Genomic DNA, 17,875 nt, shown 5'->3' with positions numbered 1-17,875 from the left:
GCTCCTCTGGAATTTGCGTCGACTGACTCACCATATTATAGGTCAGTATTGCGTTAGCTTTAGCTCTCTCCGTCCGCTTCTGAAGTTTGCATAGTTCACTTAATGATTGGATATTAATTTGGCAGTACGTACTTTAGACAAATTGTTGCCGATTAGCCAATGGGCTAAACAATGGCTCGAGCAAATAAATGGCAGTTGGATCACAAAGGTAGTTGAGCTGGAGCAACGGGCTCGTTAAAAGCCAACTTAACTGCTTGCCATTAGTTCAATGGACAATTGACTGTGTGGGGCCGGCATAGCTGACATAGATATATGTATATATACTATATAGATACAAAAGTAAAGCATTCGATTGGATAAGAAATGTACAAGTGCTTAAATGTCGTATTAATCGTGTTCAGCTGCGAGCAGGAAAAGTTAAGTGAGAGATGGTGCCTGCGGGAGAAAGTTTAATAGAGAGAGGGAGGGAGCATTAAGAGACTTTAAGATCTTGAATAATCCTCAGTTGAGCTATAGTTAAGCAAGTATTAATAGGTGATATTCGATAATTTAATATCTGACTTAAATATTTATAATAAATAATAAATTATTATACATTCTCAGTTTAGAATATGAAAATTTGTTTGCCCTGTAAATAATTGAATATTTATAAAGTCTTTATCTGAGGTTAAGAATGGAGTCAACATACGAGAAAAGCCAGCATATGGATTCCACAATTCCACACCGCTTCAGTACACCAAAAATCCTGCTTAAAGTCTCTTAACTAAAGAGTTGTATATCTACATTTATTTGACCCAATATCTATTTTAAATCAAAGCTTATTCGAATAAAATATTCAGCTTTTCATTATGCCAACAAACAGACATACATATATATAATTTCAATACAGCTAAGCATATATCATCCATGCAGCCAGCCGTACAATCTGATTTCACAATCTATTACGCAAAATGTTTGAGAGTGCTAAAGCCAACAATTTTATGCCAATGCCATTTGGAGTTTAATTGGGCAAATAATAGTTATTGTCCTGCAATTATGTGGGCATAAGTGGCACAATGAAATTTGAATGGTTCGCCTCAAACGAACTGAAAAATCAACAATGGGGCCATAAAAATACGTCAGCCCAATGGCTGGGCCTAATCAAATTAAGTACTAATCCTTGGGAAAAACCGCGAACAATTTAAAATGATTGTAAGTAAATTTCCCAAAACAATTAAAGGCAACAACTTAGAATTTCCGACAATCAAACAGCTGCTACGGAGAGAGCGTGAGAGAGCGAGAGAGAGAGAGCTCGCTCTGGAAGTGAGGCCTGCGCAATCTCACAAGGGAACTGAGCAAAGGTTTTATAGCATGCGATAAATGAGTTTGTCGCATGCGTTAAGTTTGCTTTTAATTACCTGACCAAAAGACTATGAGGCATATTTGCATAGGTGAGTACGTAAAAGACGGCCATAAAACGCTGCTTGACTCACCTGGCCAGAGCCCGTGCTCAAGTGGATGAGCAACTCCGGGAATAATCCATTTGCCGTGCTAAATTGTTGCACACCAAGGATCCTCCGCAACGATGGCAACTTGTGCAGACAACAAGGTTGCATACACCATGCCGAGAAATTGTTTTATTACCGAGCGCTGAAAGCGTGTTGACTGAAAACAAAGGTGCGCACAATAAATTACATTGTTACACGGAACTTTGGGCAGGTGCTGGCTGGGGCGGGAGGTCAGCAACAAGCCACCCGTTAATGAAAAGGATTTTCTCTCCCATATGTCTGGCGGTTAGTTAGTGCAGCACCAGCTCCAGCTCCAACTTCAACTCCAAACTACACCTTTCACTCATTGCGTTTGCACTTCAAATGACTTTGCCCCGTGGCTGTTTAATATTTAATGGGCCTGGCCATTGAGGAGTTCGCTGGGCTCTAAAATTTCTAAATGCGCTTTGATGTTTTCGCCATTAGTTGAGGTTCAGACTTTGCATAAATAAGTAAACGCCTACTTCATTAGAAAGTGTCGCTTTACAGCAATCTCAGGTTTTAGTTGTGCGCGCTTGAGTGCTGTTAGCTTTGTGGTTTCCTATATCCATTAGAGAATCTCGCCAAATGGGGTATATCAGTGGAGTGTAGTTAAGGGAATATAATTCCATATATTTATAGATTTATTTAAGCTTACAAATATCAAATCTTTATCTAGAGAAGGTTTGTTTATTAGAATTTAAAATTTTCTTGAATGAACAGTTTCCATAGATTAGCTTAATCTGGATGCTATTTGCATAATCTATAAGGGAGCAGTATCCAATATAATCATGATAGTTACCACTACTCATACATCATCTACATCATCACTCAGCTCATTACAGGGTATCCCTGTTTAAGCAGCTTCTCTCACCTTCGTGTTTGTTTTAGTTTTAGGAGTAGATGATATGTTTGTGTGATGTTTTCAACTCCGCAAAGGAGTGAAAGTGGTAAAAGAGCTCTTGTGGGAAATGGGTGAGACTTCTTTTGGCTGATGAACGGCAAGGTAAGCAAAAGATGTTTGCTGTAAAAAAGGAAGTTAAATAATGCATGAATCTGAAAACTGAGACTGTTAAAAGAGTTAATAATTCAGGTTGAGGGTGAAGTCATAATGTTGAAAAGCAAAGGATTACAAAAATGATAGTTTTAGGGGTATATAAAATTCATATTTTATTGGACTTCATGTTAGAAAGCTTATATACAAATGGAAGTTCCATTCAAAGCAAACTGTAATCGTATCTCTGATCATAGCAAACGCTGCTGTACAGCATTTTAATATTATTCAGCATAGTCGGAAAATTACGATTCAAAATTTCATATTTCTCAACTCGAAACATATTAGTCCATAGATCGATCAGAGATCGATTGGTAGCGGGTCAGAAGTGTTAAATGGGAACTATAGTTAGTTCTATGGAAAAGCCGATGATGTACGTTAATATGGATAGTCCACATGCACAGTTCGTTCGTGACACAATCAACAACAACAAGGTCGTGATCTTTAGCAAGACCTATTGCCCCTACTGCAGCATGGCCAAGGAGCAGTTCCGCAAGCTGAACGTGGAGATGACCGTGATCGAGCTGGACCTGCGCAGCGATGCCGACGAGCTTCAGGCGGTGCTTGGCGAGCTAACTGGTGCTCGCACAGTGCCACGCTGCTTCATCAATGGCAAATTCATTGGCGGCGGCACTGACGTGAAGCGTCTCTACGAGAACGGCACCTTGCAGCGATACTTCCAGTGACGTTCCAATTGGAGAGGCCTATGAGAGTTTAGAGTTGGAGCAGCAGCAGCAGCACCACCACCAATTGAAGTTCTGTTTGATTTGAGTTTTGATTGAGAAATAATAGAAATAAAAAAATATTGAGCATAGAATAAAAATCTTTGGCTTATGTTATGTTTATAGATTGGAGATTGGAGTAAAAATAAGTAGAGTAGAATTACATAAAAAATGAACTGCTCTTCTGGGAAGTATCTCTGTAAAAAGGAAAGATATTTTAAATAGATTTAAAAATGTCTTCGGCGAAGAGACGAAAAATGCTCAATGAATAAGAGGAAATATGGACTTATAATTAATCTATATTCTTAATATAAGAAAGTTAGTAATAGAAATTAAAAATATGGAGCATATATATAAAAGAAATTAGAAAAATGAATAAATAAATGAAAATATGAATAACAAATAAAATTAAAATTAAATAAAAAAAATATTTTAAATATAAAAATATATAAATAAAAAATAAATACAAATAATATATACAAAATAAATAAATAGATAATTGGTATGTTTATAAATATTATATGTAAATAGAAATATATAAATATATCTGTAAATATATCTATCTATCTATTGTATAAATATATCTTTAAATATAAATATTTATAAATATATTTAAATATTATAAATATTTTTTGTAAATATTATTTTGTACATTATATGGGCCAGTATTATTATTTAAATATATTAAACATATTAATTTTACCTTCCTCGTGTATATGTAATTTTTCGCATTTCAATATTAAATTTAAATCAACTCCAGCTTGCAGAGTTAACAATGATTCAAATGGCACTACTACTTAAACGCATTGACATTCCAAAATCGATAAGCCAAATTACGCATACGACACGTGTGCATATTGTAATATGTGAAGCGCACACACCTATTTTTATTATTTTTATTTTTTATTTTACTCTTTTCAATGCTACACCTGCGCAGGTACGCAAACACGAAGCTGAACAGTTTAAGGTGAGAGTAAACTAAATTTCGACATTGTAGAAGCAATTTGAAAACAATTTCCGAAATGTCAACAAATTGCTGCAATTTGCCAGCGCAAATTCAATCAATTATTTGCTTAGCGCAGCGATTTAAAGTTGCCTCAAACAAATGACTTACACGACGACGACGACGATGATGTTGGGTGCAGTCCCGACTGCTACTACATGCGTGATGTGTTGGGCTACGCTTAAATGGATTCATTTCTTTAATGGCCTCATGCAAGTTTAATGTCAGTCTGGACTGTCGGCCAGGCCCTGACCGTCTGGCGTTGACCCTGAGCTGCAGCCGTCGCCCCACGATGTGTCATATATGTGCCTTGAAGTCGAGCAACTCCAACTGGGACACAAAGATGCATTGTTTGACAGCCAGGATGCCCTGCTACATTTAGCATTCACAAAAAGTCAGGTGTGCAGTCGGCAGCAGCAGCAGCAACAGCAACGAGCCACGGCATCCATATTTGCCTACCTCTCAGCGTTAATTGTTTTGCATTTTCGCACAATCAGAGTGCCCAGGAAGCAACAACTTAAGCATCATATTGAGCTGTTAAAAGGCAGCGTCGAGCCTTTGTTGCTGCCATTGATGTGCATTATTGTTGCACGGCTTTTGTGTTGCATAAATAAAGCCGCTCGGCATTTACATTATGCACTTTTCTTTCTTCTTGAATGGAAAGAGCTGCGCCTTGGCTACCGACAAATTTACACATTTCTTTCAATTAATGTTTATGAAAAATAATGATAAATCTTTTATAAGGTCGGCCCAGTTACACTCTGCGTATATTTGAAAGAAAATTCTATTCAAATGTATATTTTCTTTGCATTATTTAAGCTCTATAGCATTTTCTTTCAAGCTTCTACCAAATATCTAAAGTCTTTCCTTTATAGCTATCATCTTTCGCTCGTTTAGCAAGTATTTAACTAACAATTTTTACTCCAACCATTATACGGTCTATAGCAGCATTTAGCTGCAGCCATTGGAATTTGTAATCAAAAATGCTCTAAAAGCCACCAAAAGGCAAAAACTAATAATAAACGCTTAATAAATCGTCTATCAAAAGGCGCTGCCGCCGCACTGCGCACAATGAAGGCTACACACACACACACACACACACACACACATTCATACATATATGATATATGGTCTAGTCAATGTCTGGCTGGCTTCAATTTCAACCTCAACTCCAAATGCCACTGGCCGTTCGCAGTGGCTTGCCAAACTGTAAAACTTGCATCCATAAAAAAAAAGAAAATCAGAGAAAAAATGAGAAAAAAAATGGTCGGAGAACAAAAGCTCGTTTTATTAAAAGCCACAATTCAGCCAAGCGAAAGAAAATCAACTAATAAATGCTTTTGACCTGTTTAAAATGGTTTTAGTGCAATGTTAATTGTGGGCGTGGCTGGGCAAATAATGCGTCTAGCCTAACGCCAGCGTAAATCATAGTTTGTAATCGCATTGTTTGACAAACAAAAATTAGTTGGATCAGTGCACGCTGGTCAGCCGGACGGTCTATATATACCCTGTAAATAGGCGAGACTGGTATGAAATATTTATGATTGAAGAGGCAAGTCAATTGAAGAATGTACAAAATAAATATTAAATTATTTAAATAAAAAATGTTTCTTTTTTTATTTTATTATAAATTATATTTATATATATATTTATTTTTGTGTAATTTAATTGTTTTCTTTTAACTATTTGTATTATTTTTTGTTCATTTTTTTAAATTATTGTTTATTGTATATTTGTTTTTTTTTTAATTTTTATTTATTATTATTAATTATGCATAATTTTTTTTTAAATATTTAATTTTATTTTATTTAATTTTTTTATTAAGTTATTTTGATTATTGGCATTTTTAATTTATTATTTTGTATTACTTTAAATGCATTCATTTTCTTTTAAATTGTATTATTCTTATTTATTTTGGTACAAATTAGTTTTCTTATTTGTTATAATTCTTATTATTATTATTTATTTCTTTTTATTTTATTATAATTATTTTTTTCTCATTTAAACACTTCTAGCTTAAGTGTTGTTTAACAAATTGATCGATTCCAGATACAAGCTCAAGCAAGTTAAAGCATTTCCAGGGTACCGGCACATTCGCCTAATGAAATCGGCTATAAAAATGACCATGAAATTTTTTTTTTTTTTTTTTTTAAGTTTTTTGGTAGCCAACTGGAAAGGATTGGCCATTAGCATGGCCATAAAGCCGAGCGACAAAGTTGCAGCAAAATTTGATGGCGCTGCTAATTGAAGTGACTGTGATACTCGAGACTGATAAATAGATGGATCTAATGTCGCAATCAAAATGCGAAATTCATATCTTATTCACAATTTACAGTTAGCAAGAGGTGCAGTCGGCAGCTGTGCCAAGTAGCCGAACAAAACTTCTCGAGGAGAGAGAGGACGAGAGAAAAAAAGAAGAGGAAAAGAAGATATCAAAAATACAATTATTATAGCCAAGCGTTGAATCGTAAAAAATTGCCAGAGCAGTTGTAAATGCTGCCTGCTGGTAGCAAGTACGCAAATTTTTGTATAGCTATAACGAGTTTTTACGCTTGATAACTCAGCCAAACGGAGAGAACTATGTATTCATTCCACTCACAGTTGGGCTGCAACATTGTTAGCTTTAATGCGCTGCTCAGAGCTCAGTTAAAGCTAGCTTGAGTGCTTAGATGCAACAAATGTGATTTCTGATGATAAAAGGCAGAGAAAGAGATAAAGAGAGGGAGGGAGACAGAAAGAGAGAGAGAGTGCTGAAAGGGGAGAAGGTGCATCAATTTATTGTCGTTTAAGCTTACTTGGAGTGATATTCATTAGAGTAAATGCAGTTGATTCGGAAATAAGGGAAATAAATACTGAGCAGAGGAAAATTTGGGAATCTTGCCCGAAAAAGAATTAGTATTTATCTAGAAAGTTATATTGATGATATATGAATAAATATAAATGAAAAAGTATTAGTACTCATCGAGATATTTATATAGATGATATATGAGTAAACCGATATTTTTTAAAGTAAAAAAATTAATATACCAATTTGTTGAATTGCTGCTGAGTCTGACTTTAATTTTGCTCTTACATGAATTAATTTAAATACAAATTAAAAATAGTAGAAAATGCCTACTTTATTCAGTATATTATGCTCTTAAATGATTAATTTAAATAAAATTAAAAATAGTACTTTATTCTTCAGTATACATTTATTCAATTTCCCAATTTATTTATAATTTTTTGCAATATATATAAATACAATATTTTATAACAATTGATATTCCTTAAAATGCACAACTTCAGCTAATTCTCCATTTAGTCTAATATCATAATTTAAAACAAATATTAATGCACCTTTATCTAAAAAAAAAAAAAAATGAAAAAATGAAAAAAATGGAAACTGTTCGTTATCAACATGATATGTTTTTAATGTTCACATATATTTCATTTCAGTGACCATTGCATGTCATGTCGACGGCCAGACACATATCATGCCGAAGGCCCGCCCATCTTGAAGCATACTCGAGCTATTCGTGTCCAGGCGAAGCTTGGCCAATGCTTTCCAGCTGAACCATGGCATTTGTACATGGCTATGTTGGCATATACATATAAATACAGGTGTAGTGTATCCTGTTGCTTTCGTGTTGGCAACGGCTGACAGCGAGGGCGGTAGCGAGGGCGGCAGCGAGGGTGCAGCAGGGACCAACAACCCGGGCAAGTTACAATGTCACGCACACATATTTCCTGTCATTCTAGCGTTTATTTCCTCACAACGCTTTATTTACTTCTTCTTTGTTGTTATTGTTGTTGCTTCTTTCTATTTTTATTATCGCATCCTTGTTAACACGTGCGTTTGTTTCCCCATTGTTGTTGTTATTGTTTGTTATTATTGTTGCTGTTTGCTGCAGTGCGTCCATGTGGCTGTGCCCCCGGGGATATTCAAGTTTATCAAGCCAACGGATCTTTGTTATATGTACGACCAAAAAGGTGGGCGTTTTTTGGGGGCGCGGCTGGTCCGGCTGTTCGGGTCGGGTTACCAATTGACGTCCATTGACGTCCATAATATAATTATATGTTGGCATGACATGTTACGTGCAAGTGTCGTTTAGAACAATTTTTACACATTTCAGTTGGTCGGACGGGCGTACAGCTGGCTATATGTGGCGTATGTGTAGCTCAGGCTATTCAGATTGCTTTACAGTTGCTGGTTGGCATTAGAGCTCAAATTAAATAAATGAAATAATATTGCTTAACCTCTTTATACATTAATTGGTAATTGGCTTAATTGCATTATTTGCAAACTTATCCTAACTCAATTAAATATTCTGAGAGAGGAATATGGAAGAGGTATAAGAATTTTAAAAGAATTATTTTTCGGCATTCTTTATTATTTCTATTTCAGCTTCAGAAAAACGAATAAAAGAAAATTTGTGATTTAATATAGGTAAATTATACTATATATGTATATTTATACCATAGCTAAAATGCTTTAGATTAGTGATTAGATTAAGTCTATAAAAAGGTTTGATCCCACATTTTAAATTTAATAATAAACATTTTGGGAAAACTTTATTTAAATTTTTAAATTTAAATTTATTAAAAATTTTCTAACATTTTTTTAGATTGAATTTATATTTTATATATTTTGTTAATGTACATAAATAAATAAATATTCTGAATATTAAAATATAATTTATACACTTTAACACATTTTATTTAGATTTAATTTAAACTTTCTAAATCTTATTTCAGTTTATGTTTAATATTTTAAAGTTAATAAATATTATTTTTTCTTAATTTTAATCAATTATAAATTTTAATTGAGGTATGATTAATTTTATTAAATTGGCTGCTTGCATTTAATGTCAATTATAAATTTATTGAAATTTAATTTGGGGTAGTATTTGTGTAGATATCATTAGTGCTTAATGCTCGATTAGCTAAATCGAAATTTATTTATCCAATTGAATTGAGCATAACTTCTGGCTGGAATAACTTTGGCTATAATTTTCGAGCCACAAGCGAAATGCGCAATTGCTGCGCTGGCTAAAACTAACCAAAATTCTGTTGGCATTTCCCAGGCGTACCGCAGGCTAAGCATTATAATTCATGCCTGGGCATCCATGGGCTGAGTGAAGTGGAGGCGAGAGGGTGGTAAGGACCTTTATGAGTAATTTGATACCTAGCGATAGCTTTTTGGCAAAACTTTTGACTTTGAGGCCATTAATCAATTAATTAAGCATTTTATGAATATTTCAGCCACAAAGCAAGAAATTGGCATTATAATCGCCGGGGAGCGAACTTGATGCCACACTCCACGTCCACCAGGAGTTACCTTTCGCGGGCCACTTAGCATTGCACATGAATATTTAACGCCAAATGGGCCAAATGGAATGTCTAAAAGTTATGTGGCTTGGCCCGGGCTCGTCTATCGCTTGTTACCCACGGAGCCTGGAGACCTTGTTTGGTCAGAGTCGAGGGCGGCTCTGGCTCTAGCTCTGGCTGAGCTGGGTCCATAATCGGGCGCATGATGACGAGCTATCGTTGACGCTGGATAATAAGCAGAAGCTGAAGGCACAGAAAGGGATAATGACTTACGCCTCCCCAAGAAGTTGATGAAAGCAGCCAGAGCGCAGGCGAGGCTACCAACCAAGCAACCAACCAACTTTCTTGGGAAGAACAAAACTTTATGACTAATTAATTAAATGCGCTATAAAAATGTTCCGTTTGCTGGCAAAGTTTATGCATTTCTGAACCGTGAAAAATGAGCGTAGAGAAATTTCTCACCATCCCCGGCAAGAGAAAAAAAGGAGGAAAAAATTGAACTTAAACAAAGAGTCAGAAAAAAAGAAGGGAAATTAACGGAGCAGCGAGCGACAAAACGTTTGAGTTATGCGCTAAACAAGTTTTGCAGCTTCTCTAACGGAGTCTCGCTTAAATATGCAGGTGTGTGAATGTGTGTGTGAGTGTGTGAGATGTCGTTGTTTGCTGTACTCATTGAAAAGAAATAATGTGAGCAGTGATGAAAAAGTACTTAAGCTTGGACTCTATTTGTATTTGGCATGACTCTTGTTCCAGCAGGAATATGGAATGGAATCGCGATCATAGTCAATACATGAAACGAGCGAGTATAGGAAACACTAGTGTACAGAGAGAGAGGGAGAGAGAGAAAGAGATAGATAGATAGATAGAGAGAAATATATATATATATAGAGAGAGAGAGAGATAAAGAGAGAGAGAGACATTTATGAATATTTGTTTCCTATGGAAGCATATTGTATACCTCTTCGTATTTCTTTTCTTCTAGATCCTGCTTGTTATTCTAATTTTCCCCTTGATTTGATTACATTTTATTGATTTTCCTCTTTTGAATGGGTATCCTCTAGCATTGCTTTACCCATTACTCGTTTTCTTTTGCGTTCATCCTGAAAACTTTTTAATGAGTTTGCCAAATGCTGCAAAGTGCGCAGCCAGCGTCGACGTCAATTGGTTTATAATCTTTATTTTTGAGTTATGACAAAACATTATTTTCAAACAATAAAAAAGAAGTTATTAAACAATGCCGCCAGCTAAATAATTTTTTAAGAATTTAAGCAGATAAATGAATTTGTAAAGAGAATTAAATAAAGAAAATAAATGAAATTAATAAGCTGTATGAATAAATTAAAGAAAACAATAATAAAATAAATCAATAAAAAATTTAATTTATATAAAAAAAATTAGAGAAAAAAATAAAAAAATAAGTAAGTTAATTAATAAACTAAAATGAATAAATTAAAGTAAATGAAAATTAAATAAATAATTTAATTAATTAACTAAAATGAATAAATTAAAGAAAAACAATAAAATAAATAAAGAAATAATATAATTATTAAATTAAAATGCATAAACTAAAGAAAATTAAATTAAAATAAATAAATCAATAATTATTATAGAAAATAACATAGAATAAAATCTATATAGAAGTTTTATACCTGGTTTTTTTTTATTCATAAATTTCAAAAAATCCTATTCATTTTTATATATATTTATGGTTACTATACTTAATATGTTTTAGTTATAGGCTGATTCAAAACAACTTATATTAGTTGAAATAATTTAATTTCAGCACTTGCTTCAGCCAATGTTGAGCTAACTATTCAATAGAGTTTCGCATTTAATTATTAATCAATAGGTTCCCATATTGGCTGCTGCTGCTGCAAAAATTATGAATGAATGCAATGATGTACATTTCATATAATATCAAAAATTCATGAATTATGCTTAGTTAAAGCAATGCTCTAAGTAGGGTTTTCTTTTCCTTTACATACTGGTCAAGCTCTAAGCTAAATATGTCTCTTAAGTCTTTTTACAATATTAAGGCATAAGTTTGTTGACATACATATATGTATATCATACATACGTACACATTGAGGGCACTTGAGCTTAATAGTCTCCTGCTGCATTGTCTATTTGAGTCGTTGCTGCTGCTGCGTGACAATTGCTCACATGTCAACAACATGCACAATAGCTGTCAGTGGCAAAATGGCAGTCAAATCGTGGCATTCGGCATGTTATTCAATACGTTGACAGTTGCATATGTACAGAGGTGTCCAAACAGAGAGGGATAGAGTGAGAGAGAGAGAGAGAGAGAGAGAGAGAGAGAGAGATAGACATACCAAATACCCATTAATGGTCAATTTCATTTCGATTTGATTGTGCGAACGATCCAGGTCTGAGGTATTCAACGTCTGGACTGGACTCGCAATTACGACAGCCTCCTGCGGTGCAGGTTAAGTGCGCGTCTGTTTCGAGTAGCACACGGCATGCCAAAGCACACACGCACACACGCACACACACACACACATACAGAGGGCGACTGGTTCTGCTCACGTATTTCTCTTGAAGAGTATTTGTAAACGTAAAGGACCTCATGTGGGTTTGTCAAATTAGCGCATCGTTTGTTCAGGCCCAACCGAAAGCTCTTCAGACCGAAATCCGAATCCAGCTCGAGCCAGCATGAAAATCGCTGTTAATTTTTGAGCCGAGTCAAGTTTCCGTTTGCCATTTCTTGCCACCGACTCGGCCCAGCGGGCTGTCGGCCGCAAATTGAAATGAGTTCGGCCAGCCAGGCATGCACACGTCTGCTAATCACAAATTCATTAATTTCCCAGGCGGGGCATGCAAATTAAACAATTAACATTCAAGTGCTTGCCAGGTAAATACAAATCGACTCAGCTGTGCTGCGGCTACTGTAGCAACTGTACATTAACTGCAAATTCAATTGATTTTCTATAGAATTTTGCAAGAATTATTTGAGCTTAGCTCCACTTGCTGGCCTTTGCATAGTTTTCACGCCCGGAACCGGAAGCCAGTTGTCGCCAGCGGTGGCTAAGCGATTGCACTTGTCGTTTGTCTATCGCAAATCGAGTGGAGTGGAGTGGAGCGGAGTGGAGTGGAGTCTATTTACAGTTGATGCCCGAAACCAATGAGCCCTGACCCAGTCCCTGGTCCCTGGTCGATACCCAATACAAACTGCTGTTGCTGATTCTGGCGGGGTAAACAAGTCAAAGTAGTAACCGCCGACATTGGTTATAGCCCACATCGGCCAGCTCACCCACCCAGCCAGAGGCAGAGCCAACCACAGACGCGTCTTTTGTTTGCTCTAACTCATTGTTGTTGTTGCCAGCGTGTGTGTGTGTGTGTGTGTGTGTGTGTGTGTGTAGTCTGGTTAGCTGTTTGCCATTGTGGCTGCAGATTTGCTCGCTGAGGCACTAAACTTTTATTTCTTAAATCCGAAATCGTTTGTGCCCCTCGCACAAAGTCAATATGCGGGCACATTTTGGATGCAGGAAGTCGGCAGTGGCGGGCTGCTGACGAAAGGGGGGGGGGGGGTGAGGAAGGGGGTTGCATGCCTGTCAACGGCCGTGTAGCTGCTGTTGCTTCCTGTTTCTGAAAATCGGTTTTTGTTGATTTGAGCGCCAGTTGTTTAGTCGCCGAAAACATGGAATGCCACTGCCGGCACCGCCGCCAGTCAGACCAAAACGACATCCATATCCAACATTCAACATCCAATGGCCTGCTCTCTCTCTCTCTCTCTCTCTCGCCTGGCAAGCAATGTCCACCAACTGGCAACTGAAGTGGAGTTTTGTTTGTTGTTCGTTTGTCAATTACAAACTTTTATTGCAATTTACTTTTGTTTCAGGCTCGCAGCAGTCGTTCGCTTCCATGTGGACACACTTTGAGCTCGTTTCGGCCGAAGCATGGGAGGGCATGGGTGGGCATGGAGCCCAAATGGACTGGCCTCCACCACACTGGCTGTGCCCGTGTCAGTGTCAATGTCTGGGCTCGATCCTGGGCCTGACGCTGTCGGCCATTGTGGTACGTTCATGTTTTACGTTCAAGTATTTAATATTGTTCTCGATGAAGTAATATCCATTTGTTGTTTGATGAATTGTAACGGTCGGTTTTGCCATCAAATAACGATTGCCCTATTGGAATTTCATTGATGTTTGGCCAACGGATATTTGGCAATGTTGGCCATGTGCCCCCGGTTTGATTGCTCTGCAGCAAAATTGTTTTTGCAGGCCTGCAGCCAGAGCTCTTAGTGCCAAATGAAAGTGTTAAATTGTCGAATGGGGTTCATTTTTGGGTCTAAAGCTCTATGTGAGTGGTGTTATAAGAAACCCTAATATAATTCATACATATGTTTGAATAATTTTTGTTTTAATTCAAATGTTTTTCTATTTTATAATTTTTTTTAAAGCTTAGTTTTTAAGCATCTATTTTTATTTGAATATATGCATATGTTTATTTTTTTCATAATACAGATATTTACCTTTTTTTATTTTCTTAAAGCTTAGTTTTAATGCATATATTTTTACTTGAATATTTTTTAAAATTTCTAAAAAATAAATAAAGTTATTTTGATTCTTTATTTGCCTTAAACTTCTCGCATAAATATTTGACTCTCTTCATAAGATGTTATGAAAATGTAATTTAAAACAATTTGTCAAGGAAACTACAGCTCTGGACACACCCACACACGCTGGGCGTATAGAGCAAAGAAGAGCCAAAAAAAAAAAAGAAAAACGAAAATGTGAAAATGAATATAATGGAAAAGGGAATGAAAATGAATTATGAAGTATGCGCCAAGAACTCCAGCACAGTGAAGTTCCGCCATTCTCCTTTCTCCTTTCTCCGTTCTCCGTTCTCGATCTGTGCGTACGTGAGGGGCAAGCAAATGGCTTAACAATGGGCGTGCGTGCGTGTGTGTGTGTGTGAGCATGTTTGGCACGCGCCACGCCTACAATAAACCGCAAATGTGTCGCCCGGATGGACAGAAATGTATGCAACATATTTCACAGTTCGAGCCTTGACACAGTGCAAAACAGACCCCGGGGACCGTATGTGGCTGAGCAACTGTGCAGCTTTAACGCCTACGCTTAATGCGATGGCAGTTAAAGCCAGCAAGGCACACACACACACACACGCACTCGGCCCCCAACTCGGTTGTCACAGTGAAATTTTGACTTATGTGCGCTCTGGGGGTAAGTTATACTTTACTGCAGAACCCAAAGGCCTGCGCTGGGCGCCACGTTTATTGCGATTTCATGTACCATTAAACCAAGTTGCCAGTAGACAGAGGGAGAGAGAGAGAGAGAGAGGGAGAGAGAGAGAGAGTGTGTGTGTTAGCTGTATAAGAAACTCTTAGATTTTTGTGGCTGGCAGCAGTTCGCTAATCTGTTGATAAATAAACAAAATTCACAACTTGATAGCTACATTCAGCAAACCCGAAAGAGAAAACAAAAATACTGCTGCAAGCGGCGTTGATAAATGCCAAACAATTTTACCTGCGGCAATGGCGACACTTTTTCAACATGCTCCACACACACACACACACATACATACACAGTTTCAAATATGTCCCTCTCTCTCTCTCTCTCTCAGTCTCAGCTTTGTTGCTCAGCAGGCGACTCACGTCGCGACACGCAAATGTGACCAGGAGTAGCAAGTGTTGTTATTGTTATTGCTGTTGGTGTTGTTGTTGGTGTTCTTTTTGTTGTCATTCATCAGTGCGATGAATTCCTAGGAGCAGCATGTCAGCTGTATGTAAATAAAGAATTGTCACTTTGACACGTTTGATGCGTGCCAAATGTTTGACAATTTTAACTTCATTCTCTCGTTGGCGCGCAGACAGCATCAAATACGCACACATTCATGAAGTGGCATTATTTTACATTTTATACAGTTGCTAGACGTTACGATATAAAGCCATCAAGTTCGATTTTGGAGCAGATGCTAGTGATGCTGGTGAAAGTGATAGACTACCAAATACTCTTTAAATTAGAGATAAGAATTAGAGATTAGAAATAATAACAATTTTTATTTTATAGAAATGGAAAGATTTTATGTTTGTGTAGTGTTTAGCTGAATAAAAAATATTAAATAATGATTTCATTCACTTCATTTTTTTTTTTTTTTTGTATAATATTTTATATAAATTATTTTGAGCTAAAGGTAATTAAGTTCATTACACTCAAATTTGTTTTCATAATATTTTTGGCTATCATTATTAATGTTAACAAAATTATAAATAAAATCAATTTAGGAATTACAAATAACATTTTTCAATTTTCTTAAAATGAAATATTTATTATAATTAAAAAATATAACTATTATAACTCTAAATATAAATATTTAAGAAAGTCTTAGAAGTTGTATTTTTCTTTCTTTTTCTGTGTTTTTTCAGTATTCAATATTTATTATTAATATAATATATCTAAGATACGATTGATGAATTACAAAATTGATTACATTTACATTTTAATATTCAATACATATTTATTATTTAATATTATATGTTAAAAATATAGTTAATTCATTTTTAATGCTCAATATTTATTATTTAATTTATTTAATGTAAAATTGTAAATATTTAATAATTTGTCAACATATTTTTATTTAATTTTATATTTACTATTTAATATCAGGCAATAAATTTATATAAAATATTTAATAAAAATGTAATGGAAATTAATCTATATATTTATATATTTTCAGCTATTTTTTTGAGGTATTAGCTGCATATTTAAACCTGACACATAAATACTTTATTTACGTTACTTAAAAGCAAAAATATATATCTAATTAAATTCCATTATAAACTAATGTTGCAACAAAGTTTACTTAATATCAGTAAATAAAATTTATACATATATATCGTATGGGCTCTCCAGGGATGCAGGGCATCTCTTTGTCTGCTACTCCCACTGGCATTACGCTTGTTTAGTTTCAATAAATGTTTTTGAGCTCTGCTCCGCTCTGCGTGCATATTTTGTTTAGTCCGTGCGCTGGTCAATCACAATCGCCGCGTGCTCGTTCATGCAAATTCGTGTTCATAATTTTATGCAAATTATTTTGTGATTATGCTGTCGGCCGCAGTGGACAGTTGTGGAGTGCAACAGCATTTTATTATAATGTCAGGCAGTTTATGTTGTTATTGTGTTTAATCTTTTCAATTCGAAGTGCATGCAAATGAATTGTTTGCACAATCGCATGTTGTTTAGAAGAGCTCGCAATGTTCCATATACAGGAAACTAATTTATGGCCAATCAAACTGAAATGTTTTTAAATGCAGTGAAACAAGCAACAAAAAAATGCAATAAAAAAGGGGAATATATTTTAGATTAGTTATTTAAAGAGTGCATTGAAATGCAGTAATTAAATTGCATTCGGGCGCTTCAATTAAAATCTTGCCATGGCCGTCATTATCAGACGTTGGCAACTGGCAGCCATGCCGCATCCGGCAAACACACAAATGCGGGTAACAACAGCAACAGCCGGATAGATGGATGGTGACGGTGGTGGCTGCCTAAAGCTCCCCCTCCCCCTCCCCCCTTCCTCCACAAAAATATCTAACACATGGCAAGTGGGCAAGACAATGCGAAAGCAGCCGCCAAATCAACGCAGCAGCAACGGCGCCCAGCAACGGATGCCAAAATGTTTATGCGCATAATGAACAAGCGCCATGTGCGAGGAGTGTAGGCGTAGGGGTAGGAGAGGAGGGCGGCCCAAATGAATGGCTCGATTTGGTGAATGAATGCCCGCCCACTGTCCCACTGCCCCCCATAAACGTTTTGTTGTGCGCACGGAATCTGTAGGCTGCCAGGCACAGGCACAGGCCCAAGCTGTGGCACAGGCAGTGGCAGAGGCAGTGGCAGTGGCACAGGCTTAGGCGCATACAAAACGCAATTGCAGCTAGAAATTCGACGGAATTATGGGCGAGAATTATGTGTGTGAAAGCGAAAATTTCGGCAATTGCAAATTGCGAATGACATAAATGCAAACGTGCACACCCACACAAACACACACACATATGCGGAAGACAAACAAATAGATAAACAGTTGTGCCAGGCGGCTGCTGCAAGAATATTAAGCATACGCCCTGTGTCGTCGGCCTGACATATGTATTTTAGTGGCAATCGACAGCGCGGAGTCTGCAATTTAAATCGCATATCAAATCAAATACTCTATACACTTAGTTCAGCGAGTTGAATTGATATTTGCATTAATTATGCCAACAAAAAAAGGGGAAAAAACTCCCCGCTTAAATTCCCATTTCGTT

General features: G+C 36.3%; 1 protein-coding gene and 1 long non-coding RNA gene across 2 annotated transcripts; both read left to right on the top strand.

Moving 5' to 3' along the window:
- The first annotated feature begins 2,734 nt into the window (after window positions 1-2,734).
- On the top strand, window positions 2,735-3,383 carry Grx1t (Glutaredoxin 1, testis-specific). Its single transcript, XM_030390799.2, has one exon. It carries the CDS (start codon window positions 2,895-2,897, stop codon window positions 3,243-3,245), a length of 351 nt encoding a protein of 116 aa, XP_030246659.1. The 5' UTR covers window positions 2,735-2,894; the 3' UTR covers window positions 3,246-3,383.
- Window positions 3,384-4,601: 1,218 nt separating this feature from the next.
- Window positions 4,602-5,038, top strand: LOC149091115 (uncharacterized). The gene is made up of 2 exons (XR_016197161.1): window positions 4,602-4,683; window positions 4,782-5,038. It is a non-coding gene; the product is annotated as an uncharacterized LOC149091115 (long non-coding RNA).
- Window positions 5,039-17,875: the final 12,837 nt, after the last annotated feature.

Source organism: Drosophila navojoa, chromosome 5 (genome assembly GCF_054131105.1).
Source record: "Drosophila navojoa isolate 15081-1374.11 chromosome 5, UAZ_NAV_1.0, whole genome shotgun sequence".
NCBI lineage: Eukaryota > Metazoa > Arthropoda > Insecta > Diptera > Drosophilidae > Drosophila > Drosophila navojoa.
This window is presented reverse-complemented; position numbering and strand designations above follow the sequence as displayed.

Excerpts from the sequence above, each read along its gene's own strand:
- Grx1t (XM_030390799.2), top strand. The coding sequence starts at position 2,895 with ATGGGAACTATAGTTAGTTCTATGGAAAAGCCGATGATGTACGTTAAT.